Here is a 21,288-nt window from a genome sequence, read left to right on the forward strand (position 1 = left end):
AACTAAATAAGATCCAACACCAAGGAAAGAGGGGTGTTTTTAACCAGAATCGTTATCTTCCTAGGTTTCTGGGACCAAAGTAACTGACTTATTAGCCATGGAGAAAGCCTGTAGAAAAATTCAGTCCCAAGGCTTTTAGCCAAGTTGTGAGTAACTTCGGTTTCTACATTGGCTTTTTTTTTTGGTTGCCAAAATAGCATTTTTGCATCAGGAAGAAATCATTTTTCATTCCTGATGCAATAAAACCCTGGTGGGGTTTTATTAATTGACAAAGAAATTGTGTTCATTGGGCATTCCAGAGCTTGGTCCAGGATGGTTGTACTTACAGACTCCACCAGGACCTACCAGCAATTGAGCTTGTTAGGGCATGCACTTGTTTCCTCATGTCACGTGTGTGACTTTGCCTTGATAGACCTGAATAATTGAAGCACCAAATGGCTCTAATGTTAGGAGCATCAGGCAGTTCCACTAAAGGAGCAAAACCAAATTGTGACAGGTTATGTCATAGTAAATGTGCCTATGCCGCTGCTATTATTTTGTCAGTACAGTTTTGTTTTTGTTTGGATTTTTTTCGCCTAGTGGACAGGGTGGGGGTAGGAAGAAACAAAGTATCCTAAATAGAAATATGGATGTTGCTGGTCTGTTGGACATAGTCTCTGTTTCAAAATATTTTTCTGTTTGTTTTTAAATAATTTTTATCGTGTATACTTGAAGTTTACAACATGATAGGATCCAAATGGTTACTCTAATGAAGCAAGTTAACATATCTGTCATCTCACATAGTTACTTTTTTGTGGCAAGAGCAGCTAAAATCTACTTATTTAACAAAAATCCCTAACGGAATACAGCTTTATTAACTATAGACCTCATGTTGTACATTAGTTCTCTGGACTTCATCATATATATCTGCTACTTTGTATCATATGACCTACATTTCCCGATTTCTTCCCCTTGCCACCACCCCTGATAATCACTGTTTTATTCTCTCTTTATATTGACCTTTTAAAATTTTAGTTTTAGATTACACAGATAAGTGAGATTATATAATATTGTGTCTTTCTATGTCTGGCTTATTTCAGTTAGCATAATGTCCTCCATCTGTGTTGTGGCAAGTGGCAGGATCTCCTTTTTTAAGGCTGAGTAATATTCCATTGTAGATATATACACTATATATTGTGTGTGTGTGTGTGTGTGTGTGTGTACACACACATACCATTTTCTCTTGATGGACACTTAGGTTTCCATATCTTGGCTATTGTGAATAATGCTACAGTGAACACCGGAGTACAGATATCTTTACAAGGTGGTGATTTCATCTCCTTTGGGTAAATACCCAGAAGAGATTGCTGGGTAACATGGCAGTTCTATTTTTAGTTTCTTTCAGAACCTCCATACTGTTTTCAATAATGGCTATACCACTCACAGTCCCATCAACAGTGTATGAGGGTTCCCTTTTCTCCACACCCTCACCAACATTTGTTTTCCTTTGTCATTTCGATAATAGCCATTCTAACAGGTATGTCTCATAATGGTTTTAATTTGCATTTCCCCAATGATTAGTTATGTAGAACATCTTTTTCAACGCATACCTGTTGGCTATTTTTATGTCTTCCTTGGAGAAATGTTTGTTCAGGTCCTTTGCTCATTTTTTAATTGAGATGTTTTTCTGCTATTAATTGTAAGAGTTCTTTATAAATTTCGAGTATTAACTCCTTATCAGATATGTGGTTTGGAAATATTTTTTCCCTGTTCATAAGTTACCTTTTCATTTTTTTGGTTGTTTGCAGTGCAGAAGATTTTAAGTTTGATGTCATCCCATTTATTTATTTTTGCTTTAGTAGCCTGACTCTTTGGTGTCATATTTAAAAAATTATTGCCAAGGCCAGTGTTAAGGAGCTTGTCCCCTATATTCTCTTTTATGAATTTTATGGTTTTGGGTTTTTAGTCTATTTTTAGTTGATTTTTGTGTATGGTGTAAGGTAAGGATCCAATTTCATTCTTTTTCATGTGGAAATCCAGTTTTCCTAGCACCATTAATTGAGAGACTGTCTTTTCCCTGTTGTGTCCTGTTCATGCCTTTGTTGAAAATTTAGTTGACTGTATGTGTTTGGATTTATTTCTGGGCTCTCTGTTCTGTTCCATTGGTCTGTGTTTCTGTTTTTATGTCAGTACCGTGCTGTCAAAACATATTTTCTATCATTTTTCCTTTCTCTGGATTCTACATGTATTTTGGTCAGATTGGAATAGGGTCAGCTGTTCATTTTCTAACTCAGCAGAACACTTGGTCATGGGATTTACATCTTCATAAAAGATAGATGATAAATAAGTAAAGATAATTTCAGAAAATAAGGGCAGTGAAGTAAATAAGAAAGAATGACGGTATAATAGTGATTCACTCTTTTTTTTTAAACTAAGAGAATTTGGTTTGCTCAATGGAATTTTATAGGGGAAGTGGAGAAGGAATGGAAAATGAATACTATAGGTATAGGAAACATATTCCAAAAAAGAGAGTAAAAATGAATTTAGGCCACCTTTGCATAACTTTGAAGTTGCGGTTCTCCCATCATATACTTTCCTATCTAATCAGTTGAAATCGTTTTAGTAGGTGCTTAACCTTATTGATTTATTCCATCCTTTTTTTCTTCCTTTTTGTTCTCGGTTATGTTTACTTTATTTAATAGGCAGTAATAGTCTCAAAAATCTTTCTCTTCATCAGATGTTTGATCCCCTTGCAAAATTTTTGGTCTTTGAGCTTGAACATGGAGTTTTACTCCATCAATAATATGAGTTTCCTGTTATAATACATTCTGAACTTCTTCTTAAGAAATGTAAATCCAACCCATACCTCTGTGAAAGTCAGTCTCTGTCAAATGTACTTTCATATATGGCCAATGCACTTATGGTACAATGCACTTTCATATATGGCCAAACTGTGCAAAGTGTGCTGTCAGATCACTGGCCGCCACAGTCCAAGAAATTTTTCTGACAAAAGCAACAGGCCGACTAATACTCATACACAGTGCCATGGCACCCTTCACTGTTAAGGCCACCATCTTTAGACTCTTCACCTTTTTTTCATACTTAGATCTTTCCATGAATATTCACCATTGTAAGGGTCCTTAAGGAACAGACTTTGCACCAGTCCAAGGAAAGTACTCATGGAATTAGGGCTTAGTTGTTAAGAGACTGCTCTTGTTTTATCTCTCCCTTCCTCTCTTTAAAAAAGATTTTTAGGACTTCTTCATATTAAAGGATATTGATTAACCAAATCAGCAAAATTTACAGAAATAAGTGTTTGCCTAATAGAATGGGAGAGAAAAATTTGAAAAGATCAGAGCAAGAAAGTAAAAGGCTTCATCTGTATGCATTTTTTATGTAGGAAAGCTATTGAAAATGAAAGATTCTAAGTTAGCTTGTAAATTACTCAGTTTGAATTATTAACAAAAGAACATGTCCGATAGTGAATATTTCACTGTAAATTTTAGCTGTTGTCACTGTTTAAGGTGTATATGTCTCCTTCACAAACTATTCTAAAAGTAATTTCAGTAATTATTTCTGGAATATGCGATTCACTACTTATATAAATAGCCATTATTAATTTAAATATGCTTATTTTATCATATCTGGTTTCTCCCTGACATAGTAAATGCTGATACATCAAAGCCTTAAAACTGGCTGTGTCTCACAGCCCAGGAATGTTCTTCCCTCTGGGAAAGGAAAAGGAAGAATCAAAGTGGGGCACACAGGATGTTTCAAAGGAATACTAGTAATGTTCTATATCCTATTAGTTCATTTTTTTCTTCGTTATTCTTAAAGATTCTTGGGGTAAAAAATAATCAGCATGCATTTAGACTGATAAAATGTCTGTTACAGCCTTGTTTATAATGTCAAAAAGATCAAAAATATTCTAGCTCTATAATACTAGTAGAATTGTTACGTTATACTTTCATGGGATGGAGTACTATACCCCATTGAAAAAGCATAATTTTTAAGTTGAAAAAATAAGCATGGAGTATTATCAAAAATAGGATTAAAAATCTATACTATGATTCCACTTTTGCTTCAGATCTACATAGGTACATTAAAAAAGACTGGGAATTTATGCAAGTAAATTTTTAGATTTTGTCTTTGTACTTGCCTGTATATTCCATTTTTGTACAAGGAATATAAGTATATAATCAGAAAAAGCTTTAAGTAAAGACAGCATTTGCTGACCAGCTGAGTAGGACAAAAATTAGCTCAGCAAAATAAACTAAACATCTGTAAGCAGGGCTCCCATTTTAGACAATGCAGACTAGATAACCTGAAAGACTCTCTGTTGCTTGATAATTAAAATGCTGTATAAGTATTAAAAACAATTTTTTTTTTTTTTTAAAGATGACCAGTTAGGGGATCTTAACCCTTGACTTGGTGTTGTCAGCACCATGCTCTACCAAGTGAGCCATGGGCCAGTCCTTAAAAACAATTTTTAAATGTTTTTTCCTCTAGGGCTTTCCGTGGCTCACTTGGGAAAGTGTGGTGCTGATAACACCAAGGCCACAGCTTCAGATCCCTACATAGGATGGCCTGTTAGCTCACTTTACCTCTGCAGATTTTGGCAGGGAAATCAGGAAATTGCAGAGGTAAAAATCGAAGTAAAAGCAGGTACCCTGTAAAGTAAATGAGCTGTAACTGTTAGTATGGATGAATCTCAGAAACATTGAACTGAAGATAAAGAAGCAAGTCACAGAAGAATACATAAAGTAGGGTTCTATTTATATACTTGAAAACATGCAAATAAACAATTGTTTAGGGATGCATAGAGGTAAAACTAAGAAAAAGCAAGCAAATCATACAATACAAAATTCAGAAAAGTGATGCCTCTTTGAGGAACACAGCAAGAGCTCTTAAGGTAGTGGTTATGTTCTTCTTTAGTAGATGCTGTGTATACAGTCTTTGTTATTTTTTTAATTACATATACACTTTAAACCACTCTCATATGATGAGTTTCCCAGTATAACATTTTTAAATTATATATCCAAATTAAACCAAATTCTGTGTGAGAAATGGTGGTAAGGAAATGGAGTTAAGTATGTAGATTTTGTAGATTTCAACTTCTTATTTGTTGTTTTGAATGGGTGACACAGGCAAGCACACATATGAACTTAAGAATCAGCTTGTCTAATTTCCTCTTTAAATAATTGTTTTTATTTGTATTGGGATCATGTTAAACTTCTAGATTAATTTGGAAAGAATTAACAACTTTATACAAGTATGGGGTTTCCTATTTCTTGAAGTCATCTGTTCTGTACCTCAGTAGTATTTTAAAGTTGTTTTCAGTATATTATTGTGTACATATCTTATTTTGTATGTGTGTATATACATACAGATATATATGTATGTTTATATGTACACAGGTAATCCTTGGTTTGTTCAATAGTGCAAGACCATAAAAATAACTGTGCAAGTTGAAACCATGCAAAGCAAGTTTAATAATTAATGAGGAAAATTACAACCATTTCATGACATTTAAATTTTATTCTGAAACATTAAAAGCATCCTTACTATCATTTATAAATGTATAGGGAAATAAAAAATAGTAAAACTAATATTTATTTAGTACACTGTGTCTTAGTCTGTTTAGGCCACTGTAACAAAATGCCTTAGACTGGGTAATTTATAAAAAACAAAAATTTGTTGCTCATAGTTCTGAAGGCTGGAAAGGCAAAATAAAGGCACCAGCAGATTTGGTGTCTGGGGAGAGCTCAGTCTCTGCTTCAAATATGGCACCTTCTTACCATGTCTTCACATTGTGTAAGGGGCAAAAAGCTCCCTCAGGCCTCCTTTATTAAGGCACTAATCCCATTCACAAGGGCTCTGCCTTCATGAACTAGTCACCTCCTAAAAACCCCATCTCTTAATACTGTCACCTTGGACGTTAGGTTTCAACATAAGAATTCCATGAGGCCACAAACATTCCAGACGATATAGCACACTGTAATTTAAAACTTAGAAACTTTGAGAATTAAAGTGTTTTATCGCTTTCTAAGAAACTAATCAAGAGTAGTTTGAACAGTGTTTGCCTTCTCATTGTATCCCTTACAATATGGAGTGAACATCTTTTCTATGCCTTAACAAATTGTCACTTGTCCTTTTTAAGTGTGGATCAGTTATCAATGTTTTATTTTTAGCTCTTTATTATGAAATATCTCTAAGAGTTCCTTTAATTTGAAATTTTTTGCCAGCTTAACTCCCTCTGGAAACCACATACCTCATGTATGTCATTAAGTTCACCTTCACTAAGATTCACTGGCTACAGATCCAGTTTCTTTGATGCTGGCAGTGTCGACATTCCTCTAGTCAGCTATTTGTTCTATAACGCCATGTATGTTTATGTCTAATTTCGCTTCCAGTGTTATCACTTTTTGGTTTTTTGCTGCACTTCCATTTTGTTGGCCAATTCCCCACTTTCGATTATGCATTTTGTAAAATGTCATATGGCCTTATCACTGGGAGGCAAGGAGGCAATACAACTACATGCTTTGCATCTGTGAGTGAACTGAATAGATGCACAGTGACCAATCACTGACAGACTTTGAAAGGAGTGACATGATTGGTCTCTGATCATGATGCACCTCTGTTTACATAGTAGACTGAAGAGCTGCTAGTGAAGTTTGTACTCTACAATTACTCACAGATACTATCCCTATACCAGTAAGTAACTGAAATTTGTATCATGCTGTTGGGGGACTGATGATGTTTAAGCCATGGTAACTGAAATACATGCATATCAACTGTGCAAAGCAAGGACTGCCCCCCCACACACATAATTATTGATAGGCTTATTCTTTTTTTTGGTTTTTTTTCTGTTGCTACTATAAATTGTGTCTTTTCCTCCTCCTAGCATCTTAATATTGTTGTTCTTGTATAGGAAAGTTGTTCATCTGTACAGAATGTTTGCTTTATGTCGTTACTAAGTATCTTACTATTTGTAACAGTTTTTAATTTTCTGTTCGTTTGTCCAGCTATATAATTATAATATCTGCAAATAATTTTCTCACCCTTTATACCTCTAATTTCTTTTTCTTATCTGATTGAACTGGCTACAACCTCCACAACACTAAAAAATACTGGAGATATTAAACATCCTTGTTTTGTTCATGGGCTGAATGGAAATGCTTCTAGTGTTTCCTCGTTAAGCTTTATACTAGTTTTGGGGTTGAGATAGGTATAGTTTATCATGTTGAGGAATTGTCCATACTATTTTGTAGAGGAGTTTTATTAAGAGTGTGTATTGGGTTTAAGTGTTGTGTGTCTGATCTAAGTGCCTCCTGATGTGAGGTGTTAGGGAAGACAGGTGTACCCATGAGGTATATTTGCAAAAAAATAGAAATTTTTTAAAAATCTGACATTGAATCTAATGAAACCTCTAGATCAGTGGCTCTTAACCAGGGATGATTTAGCAGTGCCTCCCAGAGGACATTTAGCAATGCCTGGAGACATTATTGTTTGCCATAACTGGGTAACTGCTACTAACATCTAGTAAGTAGAAGCCAAGAATGCTGCTAGACAACTTACAATACCCATAACAGCCCCCACAATAAAGAATTATCTAGCCCATAATGTCAAGAGTGCTGAGGTTGAGATCCTTTTCTAGATCTCACTACCAGTTTACAATAAATGTAAGAGAGATTAGGAACATGATAAACTACATCATCAGAAAGTCATCAGTGCAGTTCATAATATGAGAAATTCTATAAGGCAGACGACTGGTTTCTTCAACATATGAATTGCATGACGGGGCGGAGGAAAGAAAGAACAATTATAGATAAAAAGAGCCTTAAGATATGTAACAACCCAATGCAATACACAGACCTTGTTTTGATCCTAATTTGAATAAAATATTTATACAAAAATCAAGGAAATTTAAGTTGGGAGTATACATTAAACAAGATTAGCAAAATGCCAGTAATTAATTATTGAAGCCGTGTGATGGTGATTCATTGTACTTTTCTTTATAATTTTGTCTTTGTTTAAAAATTTCCATAATAAAAGGTTTTTTAATGGTTATTGAATTATTTTTAGATTAAGTTTCAGCAACGATGAAAATATCACTTTTCTGATCCTTTCAAATGGTGAATCATAGTAATAAATTTCCTAATATTGAACTGTCCATATTCCTAGAATAAGCCTCCTCTAAAAGAATGAGCATATGCTGGTGTACAATTTACACCTTATCAAAAGTCTTAAGTGCGTAAAATTCTTATTCAAAGATTATTTTCAGTTTTTAGAATTATATTTTTTGTGTGAAACAATAGGGAATTTGTGGAGGGAATTCCACCAATTTCATTGAGTAATGGAATACTAGACAGCCATTAAATATTTTATTGTAGGGAATTTAAGTTATATTTGGGAATATTAACAAAACAGTAGACATGCATAATCCTAATTTTATAAAAATAATTTTTTTTAAGACTGCGGAATATGCACAAAATTGATAATATTGGTTGTATCTACCAGTAATGTTATCAGTGATTTTTATTTTCTTTGTTTTTTCCTGTGTATGTCTAAGTTTTTACATGGGTTTTTGAAATCAGGAAAAAGTTATTTACAAAATTAAAACAATTCTCCCAGCATCCAAATCTTGGTTTCCGATACCACTCTTCAATAATAGAAACTACAGAAATGATTGATCTAATCTAGGACTAGGGTAGGGAATATACAAGATGATCCTGAAGCATCTTGTAGTACCGGCAAGTAAGTGCTCAAAAAAACAAACCTATAGTGTTATGTCAACGGGACATAGCAGCCAACTGAAAGAGTCCCCAGTAGTCAAAGCTGGAATGATTTGAGCAAAAAAAATAAATAATGTAGTATTGAACTATATCCTAAAGTAGAAAATAATTATTCATGTGCTTATGCTGATATAAATAAATGATTGAATAAATAGTTAAGTGGGTGAGAATAGACAAATCTCCTGTGCAGAAGTATTCCAAATAATTTATGTAGATGCTCTGCCCACAAAGAGGTGGATTATAATTCCCACTCCTTACGTGTGGACTGCACGTAGAGACTTCCCTTGAAAGTGTACAATGGGAAGGGGATAAGAAAGAGTAGCTTTACTGTGGAGAAACCTGACCTCAGCCAAGTGATCAAGGTCAGCATCAACAGAGATAAGTCATCCTGATAGTATGATATGATGAAAATGATACTTTACCTCTGTGGTCTTTCTCCCCAAAACCCATAAACCCAGTCTAAGTATGAGGAATACATCAGACAACCCCACACTGAGGGATGTTCTACAAAATACCTGACCAGTATTCCTCAAGTCTGTCAAGGTCATTAAAAACAAGGCAAGTTGAAAAAACTATTACAGTATAGAAGATTCTAAGCAGACTGACGACTAAATGTAATGTGGTGCCTGGATGGGATACTAGAACAGAAAAAGGACATTAGATGAAAACCAAGGAAATCTGAATAAAGTATGGACTTTAGTTAATAATAATGTATCAACATTGGCTCCTTATTTATGACAGATGTACCACAACATTGTAACATATTACCAAGAGGGGAAACTCAACTAACTATTCTAAACCTAGAAGTTTATTTTTTAAAAAAGGAAAGCAGTTATCTAACTGAATATTTCATCAGTCTTTTTAAAAGGTTTGAATAACATTGAAGACGTTCTGTAGGATAAATTTGCAATTTCTGGTGTTCATTTTCTGACCCAGTTTTCTCAAAATATGAAGTTCTTGTTGCATAATACTGACTTTTCATTTGGGAGACCCCTTGCTGTCTGCAGCATTCTGCGGCTCATTATGGAGAAAGAATTTTCTGGTGAGGCTTCAAGGCAACAGTCTGAATATAGATGAGGAGACAAGTAATCTGAAGAACCAAATTTCATGTATGTTTCCCTTTAACATAAATACAAAGGTATTTATATTATAAATTACCATGTAAGTGTTCGACATGTATAAAGGTACTTTGTACTTGGTGGAAGTAGTAGATGGAAACAAGTGAGTATCTCTCACCCACTGTCGAGCTGGGTGCCCAGCCACAGTGGCCCAGAGCAATTGCTCCTTTCAGGTGACTGATCCAAAGACACTTGATCAGGGGACTGTAACCACACCATACAACACACCACAATGTACGTGACCAGCACAGTAATAGATACAGACATTGAGTCGAATGGATTAGGGGTAGGAGTGATTGCCAACTACTGGCCCTTTTCTAAAGATGTTACTGAAAACACTTATTGAGGTTTGTCAAAAAATTAATGCATTTCAGGTGTAAATAGTTAAAATAAAATGAATCAAGGTTAATTTTTTGTGTGTGGTCAATAACGTGACAATTTTGTTTTATTATGTTAGCTATAAAGTCTTAAAAAGAATAGGCTAACAATTTTTTAAATATTTAAATAATGAAATATTTCATACATACCACATGTTAAAGAAAGAAAATGTTGTAGGTACAACTAAAACCTCACTTTCTTAACTTCTCTACGCCTTCCTTCACAGAAGTAACCTGTTGTTCTGATATAGATGTCTGTTATTTCCAGGAATTTTTAAATAACTTCACTGTATATATAATGTATATGTGTGTGTATATGTATACATGCATCATATACAAGTGTATATAAATATATATTGTAACATGTATTTGTGTATATACATATGTATTAAACAATATATATTGTTATTTTTGATGTTATAATAGTTTGTTAAAATTGTATACCAAACAAATATCTTGTCGGGCTGAAATCTCAGATTCTTCTTCCCAGTCCTGTGCAGGTCCTGAGCCAGGTAATCGAAAGATATACGGAGCAACCACCGGCAAAGTAAACATGCTTTATTTTTAGACACTTAGACGCGAGCTCCTCCCAGCAGCGGTTCAAAGCCACTGCCTTCAACACTGAAAGTACACAAAATAGCAGCCCCGAGCCAAGGGGTACACAGGGAGGAGCACATGCACACTAACTCTACTGCTGCATAACTTGTTTACAAAGGATGTGCTGAATCATACCCAGCAGGATATGAAGCGAGGGCGCCTGTCTATACTGACTCCGCTTTCCTCACATATATGTAACTTTTTCTTCTTGTTGATCATTACTGACATTTGTGGTGATAAATGTGGATCTAGTTCTTTCATTTTAACCACCTTATAATGTTCCTTTATATAAAAAAAAAACAATTTGTTTCCATGTCCTTGTGGAAGAACAAGTGGTTGTGGGTTGTATGCTTCTTTTTGCTATTTGTGTTCACAGTGATCATTCTTTTATGTGTCCTTATGACATACAAGAATGTCTTTAGAACTGAATTTGTGGGGTTACATGTGTGTGCCTCTTCTGTCGTAATAGGTATTGCTTATACATACATACATGCAGTTTGTGCATTTCCATTTCTCCACATCTCTGAAGAATCTTATCAGACCCCACATCTTATCAGACTTGTTCATCTTTGCCAATTTTATGGGTATAATACATTTCCCTGATAATTAGTGAGATTGAACATCTTTTCTTATGTTTGAGTTTCTTGGAAGTTTTATCAAGAATTGCCTGTTTGTTACCTTTAAGTGAGCTGGTGTTTCTTGAGGTCAAAGACCCTTGGTCTTAGACCTGATTCCTCAGGATATATAACAAAAGAATACTGCTGCATGCTGTCATAAAGTTAAATTGGATGTAGGTTAGAAAGAGTTTAGTCCTTGTCTGTATTTAATATTTGTTTTATTTACTTTTAAGCCATTTGATTTTCTCTGTGATAAACATAGTTTTACAATACAATCCAGCAATTGTGCTCCTAGATGTTTACCCAGATGACAAAAATTTTCTACACAAAAACCTGCCCATAAAGTTTTATAGCAGCCACATTCATAATTACAAAAAACTGGAAGCAACCAAGATGTCTTTCAGTAGGTAAATGAATAAACTGTGATATGTCCATACAGTGGAATACTATTCATTGATAAGAAAAGAGCTGTCAAGACATGAAAAGACATGGAGGAACCCTTAAATGCATATTGCTGTGATTCCAATTATATGATGTTCTGGAACAGGCAAAACTATGGAGACAGTAAAAAGATCAGTGGTTGCCAGGGATTTGGGAGGGAAGGATAAATAGGTGGAGGACGGGATTTTTAGGGCAGTAAAACTATTCAGTATGACACTGGAATAGTAGGTTCATGCCATTATACATTTGTCAAAACACATAGAATTGTACAACACAGTGAACCCTAATGTATGCTGTAGACTTTAGTTACTACTAACATGGTATATCAATACTGGTTCATCAGTTGTAACAACTGTATCACAAGAGCATGCAAGATGTTAATAATAGAAGGACCTGGGTGCAGGGGAGAGGGAGTATATGGGAACTCTCTACTATCTCACTAGTTCGTTCTATAAACCTAAAAGTCCTCTAAAAAGTAAAGTCTATTAATTTTTTTTAAAAAGCACTTCATTCTTAAATTCAGATTTTTACCAAGTATACCCAAATACAGTATGTGGAACAATAATTTTTTAAATAGAAACTTTTTTAAGATTATTAATTATCTTTTATTTATGAAATCTAAATTGTTGAAGCTTTTTCAGGACTACTACTTCCATTTCCTGTAGATCTGTAAATAAGTGCAAAGTTCATGTTGAAAATCATTTAATTCCTTATTGCTTTCTTAAGGAATTCAGTGGTATAGAGTATTTATTTTGTATGTTTTTCTTTGTGTGTGTGGTTAAATAATTTAGAGCAAAGACTTTGTATATTACTGTATTGGAAATCTTTCCAAATATTGGAATAGCTAAAGTAATCTGGGATGTTCTTCTTGATGCTTATAAATTCTTTATAATATAAAATACCTTCTTTCATTGCTTGATTCTAGGACATTAATTCTAGGGCCTCTCTGAAACTGATCTGCCTCTTAGAACCAGTGACATCATAGATTCAGTGAAATGTGATATGTGGAATAAGGCTTCAGAAGAACGAATTTAATAATTGTTACAGAATCATTACAATATTTTAAATGATGTTATGGGATCTTTCTGATTCTTCTCATACCTGTCTTTCAGATGCTCTTTGTGTGGGTATGTATGCAGCCATCCTCCCTCTTTGAAGTCGCATATGTGGAAGCACGCAAGTGACCAAAATTATAACTATGAACAAGTAAACAAGGCTATTAATGATGCAATTTCACAAAGTGGCAGGTATTGATCCTACCCCCTCCCTTTATTGCTATACGTAAATTAAAGCTAGGATTAAATCTACTAGTCCTACATTATAGACAACTCAAGGTTTGATGCGTCTTGTTTTGTTTTTAAGAGTTCTGGGGAAATCCTCTGGAAAGACTCTATTAAACAGCAGTGAAGACAGAACTGATCCTATCACTGGAAGTTCAGAGAATTTGGTGTCATCTTCAGAGCTGATTTCCCAGACTTCCAATGAAGTTATAGGTCCCAACGAAAATGAGAAAATGAGCCCTACAAATAATACCTCATATAATTTAGAAAAAAACTCCAGTCTTGCCCCTCCTGGTATGGAATATTGTGTTTTACTATTCTGTTGTTGTATTTGTGGTTTTGAATCAACCAGCAAAGAAAATCTCTTGGATCATATGAAAGAGCATGAGGGTGAAATTGTAAACATTATCCTAAATAAGGACCACAGTGCAACTGTAAACACAAATTAGATGGAATAATTACTTGAAGAGGAAAATGGTAGAAGAGGATTCCTTTAAACCAGTCTTACCTTTGAGCTGTCAAATAACTTACCAGACACAGAAGAAATAGTTGGGGTGATTTTTGAGGAAATGACAGATGTGACTTTGGAGCCAGACTTTTAATGCAATAAAAGGAATTCCACATGGATAAGTAGTAATGATATTTAAATATTTTGAGTGAAGAGAAATTGCTTAAGGAGGAAGCAGAGATATAATCCTGTATTAACCTTCTGTCATCCCTTCTTAGTGTTGAGTGTATTTATTATTAAAAGCTTATTATAGTGTAGAAATGCAAGGAAAAGAGCTAAGAAATGACTTTTCAGGAACTATTCTGAAACTTACTGTTATAAAAGTGTCACATTCTTCAGAGGTTAGTTTTCTTCATTCTCACTTTCAACATGCCAACTGTAGAATAACATGCCTCTTGTGAGAAATGGGAGGCAGCTCTCAGAGGGTTCTTTTTGGTGTCACCAACAGTCAACAAGGAAACAGTTAATTGGAGGTCTTTAAAATCTTTCCCTAAAGTGATAGGAATTAATCATATACTCAATCTAAGATATGTCCCTTTACTCGTTAAAAAAGAAGAGACCTCTAAATCCAAATCTGGATTATAAATAGGCATTTAAGAAGTAAATTATTGTCTTAAACTTACAGTGGGTTTCTTGTGGGCAAAGGAGGAAATAGGTGAATTCCCACTAGACTGAAACCAAATATCAAGTTCATAGAAATGGTAACTCGTTGAGCCCAGTGCACTTCTCAAAGGTTCTCTTCCGAGTGTTTCACAGAACACGGCACACTTTCTCCCTAGTTACTTACACTTTCTAATCCTCTCTGCTAAATGAGATCACACCTGCTATCTAAAAGAGTCTCTTAAAGCAACAAAGTGATAATTTGCATTTGATCATCAGGCCTTGGAAATAATTTGAGCCTTGAGATAAAAATCAGTTGGGAGATGAGGAGTGAAATTCATCAGTCCCTTAAAATGAGTACTGCTACTGAGATCTTCATTCTCAGGGTTTATTAATTTAGTTATATTTAGCAGAAGAGGAATAACCAAATGTGACTAAGATATAGTAAAAATTTAGGTTATTGTAAAAATTTTAATAACTCACAGCATTTGGCTAGTCTATAGGATTTCTCCTATCTAGGAAATTCTATTTCCTTAAGAGTGTGATAGGACATATGGAAAATCAACTAAGAAATGCTTTTGCATTAAAACGCCATCAAAGAGATATCATCTTCTCCTTGTTAATTACACATTTTGTGTCATAATTATTTCTAAGAGTGAAGAAAACAGGGGTTTTGCTTTATATTGTTTTGTTAAATTCTGTCTACAAGTCAAAATGCTGGTGCACAGTTCAGTGCACCATCTTCACGGTGCTATTTCTGAATATCTGAATATTCTGAATATTGATTTCTAACATCTAGAATTGATTTCTAACATCTGTGACTCTGATAAACTTAGAACCTTGAATGGGATACTGTGTAGACAGGCTTTAGGAAAGAATTCTGTTCCCAAAGTCCAGGTATGAATTGAAGAATTAATATTTTTAAGATAGTATTAGGAACTACTTAGTGGGGCCAGGCATCTTGAAACATTGTATGATTTGTTGTTGTTTTTTTAATCTCATTTATAATGATATTTAAATAAACAGAATTTATTGTAACTGCAGCTCTTTGATTTAGATAGCTTTAATTTATTTATGAAAGTTAATCCATTTCTGATATGTGGTTTTTAGAAAGATAAAGTGAATTTATATATACTAAATTATACATTTATATTTAATTTCAAAATCAAATCAAATATTTTAAATGGCTCCATTATTATCACTCATATTGTTGCCATTTATATTGTAGGTCAATTTTTTCATTGCTGGTTACTCTGACTTGGTATTTCTTTATAAAAATCTGTTATTCTGAAAATTAGCAACCTTAGAAGAATTTTCTTTTATCAATTTTCCTTAGCTTTAATTGTATGTAATCATTTGGAAAATATTAATAACCAAAAAAGTTCAATAGTGTGAATTTTCAAATTACTTTTCTTCATTTCTTTAAACCACTTCTGTTGGTTGTTACTTAAATTTTCCTTTTGGAATTATGGGCTTAAAAATTCCCCTTGTTCATGGGGAAAAACTAACCCAGAAGTTCAAAGCATTTAATCTTTCATCTGATTCTGGCCTTAGAATGTCCTTAAAATCTTTCTCCTAGCCTGTAGGAGGAACTGTATACCAAGGATGTTCTGTACCTTCCCATTATTGTATTGTGGCAAGCCTTAAGTTAAGTGTCTCTACCAAGAACAATGTTGAGTTTTCTAAGAGTAATAATGAAGATTAAATATGCAATTGTAATTGTTAAAGAGATAGCTATTAAAATAATCAGTAGGAATTCCCTTTATAGGAGAAACTTTTATTTGTACTAGATTTTTTGTCATACGTAGCTCATAGTATTTGTTTTCTCTCTGAACACTTACAATCTAAGATATGATAGTGAAAATAGTTTTTAAAAGAAACTTACTGGATACAGCAAAGATGGGGAGGAAGAAGATGCATTCTGATCATTATAAATACTTTTCAGAGCTCTATCATTTTCTTCCTTTCTCTAATAATCTAGAATATGGTTGATGTCCCCAGTGTTCCAACAATACCATGCTTATATTCCATTTGATCTGTAGACTAAGTTCTGCAACTAGACAGTGCAATGTACACAGTCTGAAGCCTCTGTTCCAGGTCTTTCATTCTATTCAAGGTAGCTGTTGGTGGTTTCATAATTATTTTCTCTGTTTTTTCTCACAAAACAAATGGTGGGCATCCATGTTTACATGTATCTTCCCACAGTGTACTTGGCTTGACAAAGATAAGCAGTCTTCTCTATTGAGACATTATATTTTTAGTTTTCATAGACACTTATTTAATCTTTTTTTTATTGTACAGCAAGGTGCTCTAAGTAATATTCTATAAAATATATTTAATAGAAATTTGAGTTTGATATTCATGGACATGAATACATGTATTTTTTTAAGAAATAAGTATTGTGTAACACTATGGCATTGCTTCTATAGCCAAAGTATAAAAATTTCTGGAACACTGACATGTAAAGACTACAGTTAATTCTGACACTGTATCTTATAATATAAATAGGATGATTTGCGTTTTGTAAAATTATCCTGCACATTGAGCTGCATGCCTTAAAGCAAAACTCTAGGATTGTGTTCATGGTAGAACAGTTTATCTGTTCAGAACAGTGGAGCAAGATCTATATCGCTTCTTTAACTACCTTTGGGAAAATCTGTACAATGTTAGAATAATTTATTTTGCTTTACAGGAGTTTGTCATGTATTGACTTTAATATTGTATTTTGGTAATAAATTTTTTGTTAAAAACACTTGCCTCTAAGTTTTATTAACAGTAGGATATGAACCTTCTTATCTTGGAAATGTTGATTTGATTACTTAGAAAGTTGTATTTAAGTACTTAAAAGCTTCCCAAGGGTTAAACTAAGGCATATGATTAAACTTTGGTAACTTATTAAATTATTGCTAACTAGCATTAAACTCTGTTACACAAAGATAATTGAAAAAGCATTTACCTTTTTAAATCATTTTTTAAATTCTATCTCATTTTGAAGTTTTTTTTTCCTTTATGCTATACAGTTCATTTTATCTTCCAAATCATGTTTATGTGATACGCTTTCAATTCTGTTGTAGTCAAAGTGCTAAAGACTAGTTCTGCTAATGACAATTATTAGCATTCTTTATTGAAGGCCAAACATTATAATAATTTGTTCACACCTTGAGTCTATATCAAATATCTTTTGATATCAGATTTGTTTCATTGGCAAGTGACACTACATCATCTGATTGTATCATTTGTCTGGTTATCAATTTGTGCCCTAAAGTCCTGGGCCCACTCAGCTTAAAGTGACTGAGGCCAAATATTTCTTCCCAATATCTGTAATCCTTTGTCCTATCTTCCCCAGAGGCAACATCATATCCCCTAGCTTTCAAGAACCAAATCCCAACACTGTGTCACTAAACTCCAAATTCACTGTAGAAGTCCTCACAAGGAATGTGTGGAACACATGGTCCATTTTGGTAATCACTAGACACATGTGGCTATTGAGCACTTGAAATATGGCTAATATGCTCTATGTGTAAAATACACAACAGTTGCAAAGGCTTAGTACAGAAAAGAATGTAAAGTATCTCATTAATAGTTTTTATATTGTTTACATGTTGAAATGATATTTTGGATATATTAAGTTAAATAAAATATATTATTAAAATTAGTTAACCTCTTTTTTTTTTTTTAACATAGCTACTAAAAAATTTTAAATTGTATATGTTGCTCACATTATATTTCTTTTGGACAGCCCTGGTATAGAAAAGAGATTGGCAAACCATGACCCTCACTTCAAATCCAGCCTGCCACCTGTTTTTGTAAATAATGTTTTATTGGAACACAGCCACACCCATTTGTTTACATATCATATATGGCTATTTTCAAGGTACAGCAGCAGCACTGAATAATTGTGACAGAGACTGTAGGGCCCACAAAGCCCAAATTATTTACTGTCTGGTAGAAAAAGTTTGCTGACCTCTGTACTAGAACAGTGGTTTAACCTGTACTTAAAAATCTACCAGAAAGAAAAAGCTTTTTATAAAGAAAACTTTTTATAGCAGTGTTTTATAACTAAGTTATATTGTTTCTTAGTGATTTTTGCAGTCTACCTGCTCTTCTACAGCTCTTATCCTTATGTTATGACTTTAACCCAATTCACTACTTCATGATCTGTTATTAAAGTCAAACACAATTTGTTTAAAATAACACATAAATAATACATAATGCTGCTATAAAAAGTATCATTTTCCTTCTGACAACTTTACAGTGTCGATGTTAGCCCTCACTGCTTCACCCTTTCACTGCTGTGGGCAGTACAACTGATGATGTCACACCACCTGCATATGTAACCATGGTGCAAGGTAACCACAGTAATCCACTCAACTGGGGTGACAATTGACTTGAATAATCCAGGATATACTGAGAAGAGTCTTATGACCTCTTCATAATGAATAGTATGTGTGACTAAAGCCAAATCCATGGGCCAGGGAGGAGGTTGTGTAGTTGGCATTGGCGTAAAGCTGTTGATTAAACTGGCACAGCTAAGAAAGTCACAGTACTCTCCTACATAGATTACTTCCAAATCAATCAGAAAAGATGTAAAATGAGAACATTTTGGGCTCTAAATTCTTAGAGAAGTTTCTGTTTTTAATTGGCACCATATGATAGGCTTACTTAGGTAGTGTGTTTTGGTGTATATCTCAGAATCCAAGTGAGTGTAAGATGCTTAAACCATTTCCAGAGTCCTACATGTGCAGCAAAACCCAGTTTGCATACTGTGTTAGGGTACTGTAGACCTTATTTTTCTGGTGGTACATTAATAAATATACAGTATCTAGTTTATCATTTGAACAATGAAGTGTTTGTATGATTATGACAGCTTTGGTTTTTTTTCCTCTGCTGACTTTTTTCCCTCAATTATGGGTAATCATTGCTCAAATCATTTGCTTTACAAAAGTAGATTACAGTAGATCTTCCTTTGAATTAAAAAGTTTAATTTTAGGCATCTAATAATATAAATTCTTACTGCCACATGTCAAAATCGTTTAACGTTGGTGTCTTTTTGTTTCCTAAACTAACCAGATTTACTACAGTTATGTTATTTAATCCAGACAGTAAAGGTGCTGTTCTGTAACAGTTTGCAAAATTGAATATAAGACAGGTACTTCTATTTGGTTAGCGTGTGGTGCTGATAACAACAAGGTCCAGGGTTCAATCCCTGTACCCACCAAACACACACACACACAACACACAAAAAGACAGGTACTTCTATGATAATACTGAGGTACATGGGGCCTTTGTTTTAAAAGGACTCTACATATTAGATAAATGGAGTGTTATTTACAGAAACCAGAAAATAATGAATCCTTGGCCATGAGCTCAGACCCAACTATTTGATCTTTCTAATTTCTCAGCCTTATCCTTTGTTAAAAGGAAAAATAAAAAGAGTATAATTATCCATGTTATTGCCACTGGTATCAGTGATAATCAAATATGGTTTTAAAAATTAATAATAAAGTATGTTATCTTAAATGTACACACAATGGAAAACTGTGACCTAAAGAGACCCTCAACAAAATAAAACATGCTATTCATTATTCAAGTCTTTTTTTTTTTAGCACCTACTAGTGTTATTTAAGGGCTTATTGTCATGACAGTGCACGTGTCCAAATTTTTTTCTACTTATTAATTTTAGTATCCATATTTCAGAAATACCGTGGCTGCATTTTACTGAAATAGACACATCAATCTACATCTTGCTCTTTTTGTTTATATCTGCAGTTCTATTTAAATTCAGTATTTCCAACCACAAAAGGTGTTAGAAAATTCTATTTCGAGCTTATGAGAAAAAGTATAGCAGGATGTGGTTCACATCTTAAGCTGTATTTATTTCTCCTCCTCTGTGGCTGTCATTCTGCAAAAAAAATAGTTATGTTGAAATAATTAAATAATTGTAGGAAACCAGTAGTTTCAAAGCTGTCTTCATTTTCCAAGCCCTTCTCTGTCTGAAGCATGAGAACACAGTTGGTCACAAACAGCCTCCCTATAATGATCTTGGAGTCCATACAGAGTACCACCACATTAAAGTTTAAAAACTTAAAATGAGGTTCTTCAGCTTCTGTGCCCACCTGGAGCAACCCTGTGCTCAGTCTGAAAAGCTGATATCTAGGCTCCAGTGTACTGTCTGACAGTTTTAAAAACTTACTTTGTAATGGGGCCGGGGGTGGGGGGGACTGCAGCTATTCCTAATCAGAAAGCAGTCATCACATCCCATTTGAAGCAAAGGGGAGGACATGCCTGGTGTCCAGCCCACCAACGGCTGCACACAGTGTGTGTACAGTTGCCTCAGCTGGTTTGGAATATAGTTTGGCTTTTTCTTTTTTTAACCTCCTAGGAGTTCAGTTATTTCCTCCATTTTCTTAAAAGTAAAATTGACATATTATACCTACCTCGTACGGTTATGTGGGTTAAACAAGATAGTCTATAAAATACCTAGTCAAGTTCTGACACAGTTCTGAACAGTTCTTGGTTTCATCAGCACCGCACTCTACTGTTTTTTGTTTTGTTTTTTTTTTTAAAAGATGACCGGTAAGGGGATCTTAACCCTTGACTTGGTGTTGTCAGCACCACACTCAGCCAGTGAGCGAACCGGCCATCCGTATATGGGATCCGAACCCGGGGCCTTGGTGTTATCAGCACCGCACTCTACCGAGTGAGCCACGGGCCGGCCCAACAGTTCTTGGTTTCAGTCCTAGCTCAGCAAGCCATATGACCTTCAGTAAGGCATTCAACCTTTTTTGAACCTCAGTTTCTCCATCAGTAAAACAGATGGTAATACTTAACCTTGTAGGGTTGTAAAGATTAGCAACATATATATAAAGTGCCTCTATATATAATGGGCCTTGCTATATAGGACCTCAAACAGTGGTTGCTATCATAGTTTGAGCGTTAACTGAGGATGAGGAAAAAAAATTAAACTGCCCTTACC

The 21,288-nt window shown here is 34.3% G+C and overlaps 1 protein-coding gene across 2 annotated transcripts in view; it reads left to right on the forward strand.

The window, feature by feature from the left end:
* ZNF507 (zinc finger protein 507) overlaps positions 1-15,351 on the forward strand; it is a 38,912-nt gene extending 23,561 nt beyond the window's left edge. For both annotated transcript variants that reach the window (XM_063112768.1, XM_063112769.1), the window contains 2 exons: positions 13,037-13,171; positions 13,287-15,351. In XM_063112768.1, the coding sequence (XP_062968838.1) occupies positions 13,037-13,171; positions 13,287-13,653 (502 nt within the window). In that variant the 3' untranslated portion in view covers positions 13,654-15,351. The remainder of the gene's footprint in view (positions 1-13,036; positions 13,172-13,286) is intronic.
* Positions 15,352-21,288: the final 5,937 nt, after the last annotated feature.

The sequence above is a fragment of the Cynocephalus volans genome, chromosome 10 (genome assembly GCF_027409185.1).
Source record: "Cynocephalus volans isolate mCynVol1 chromosome 10, mCynVol1.pri, whole genome shotgun sequence".
NCBI lineage: Eukaryota > Metazoa > Chordata > Mammalia > Dermoptera > Cynocephalidae > Cynocephalus > Cynocephalus volans.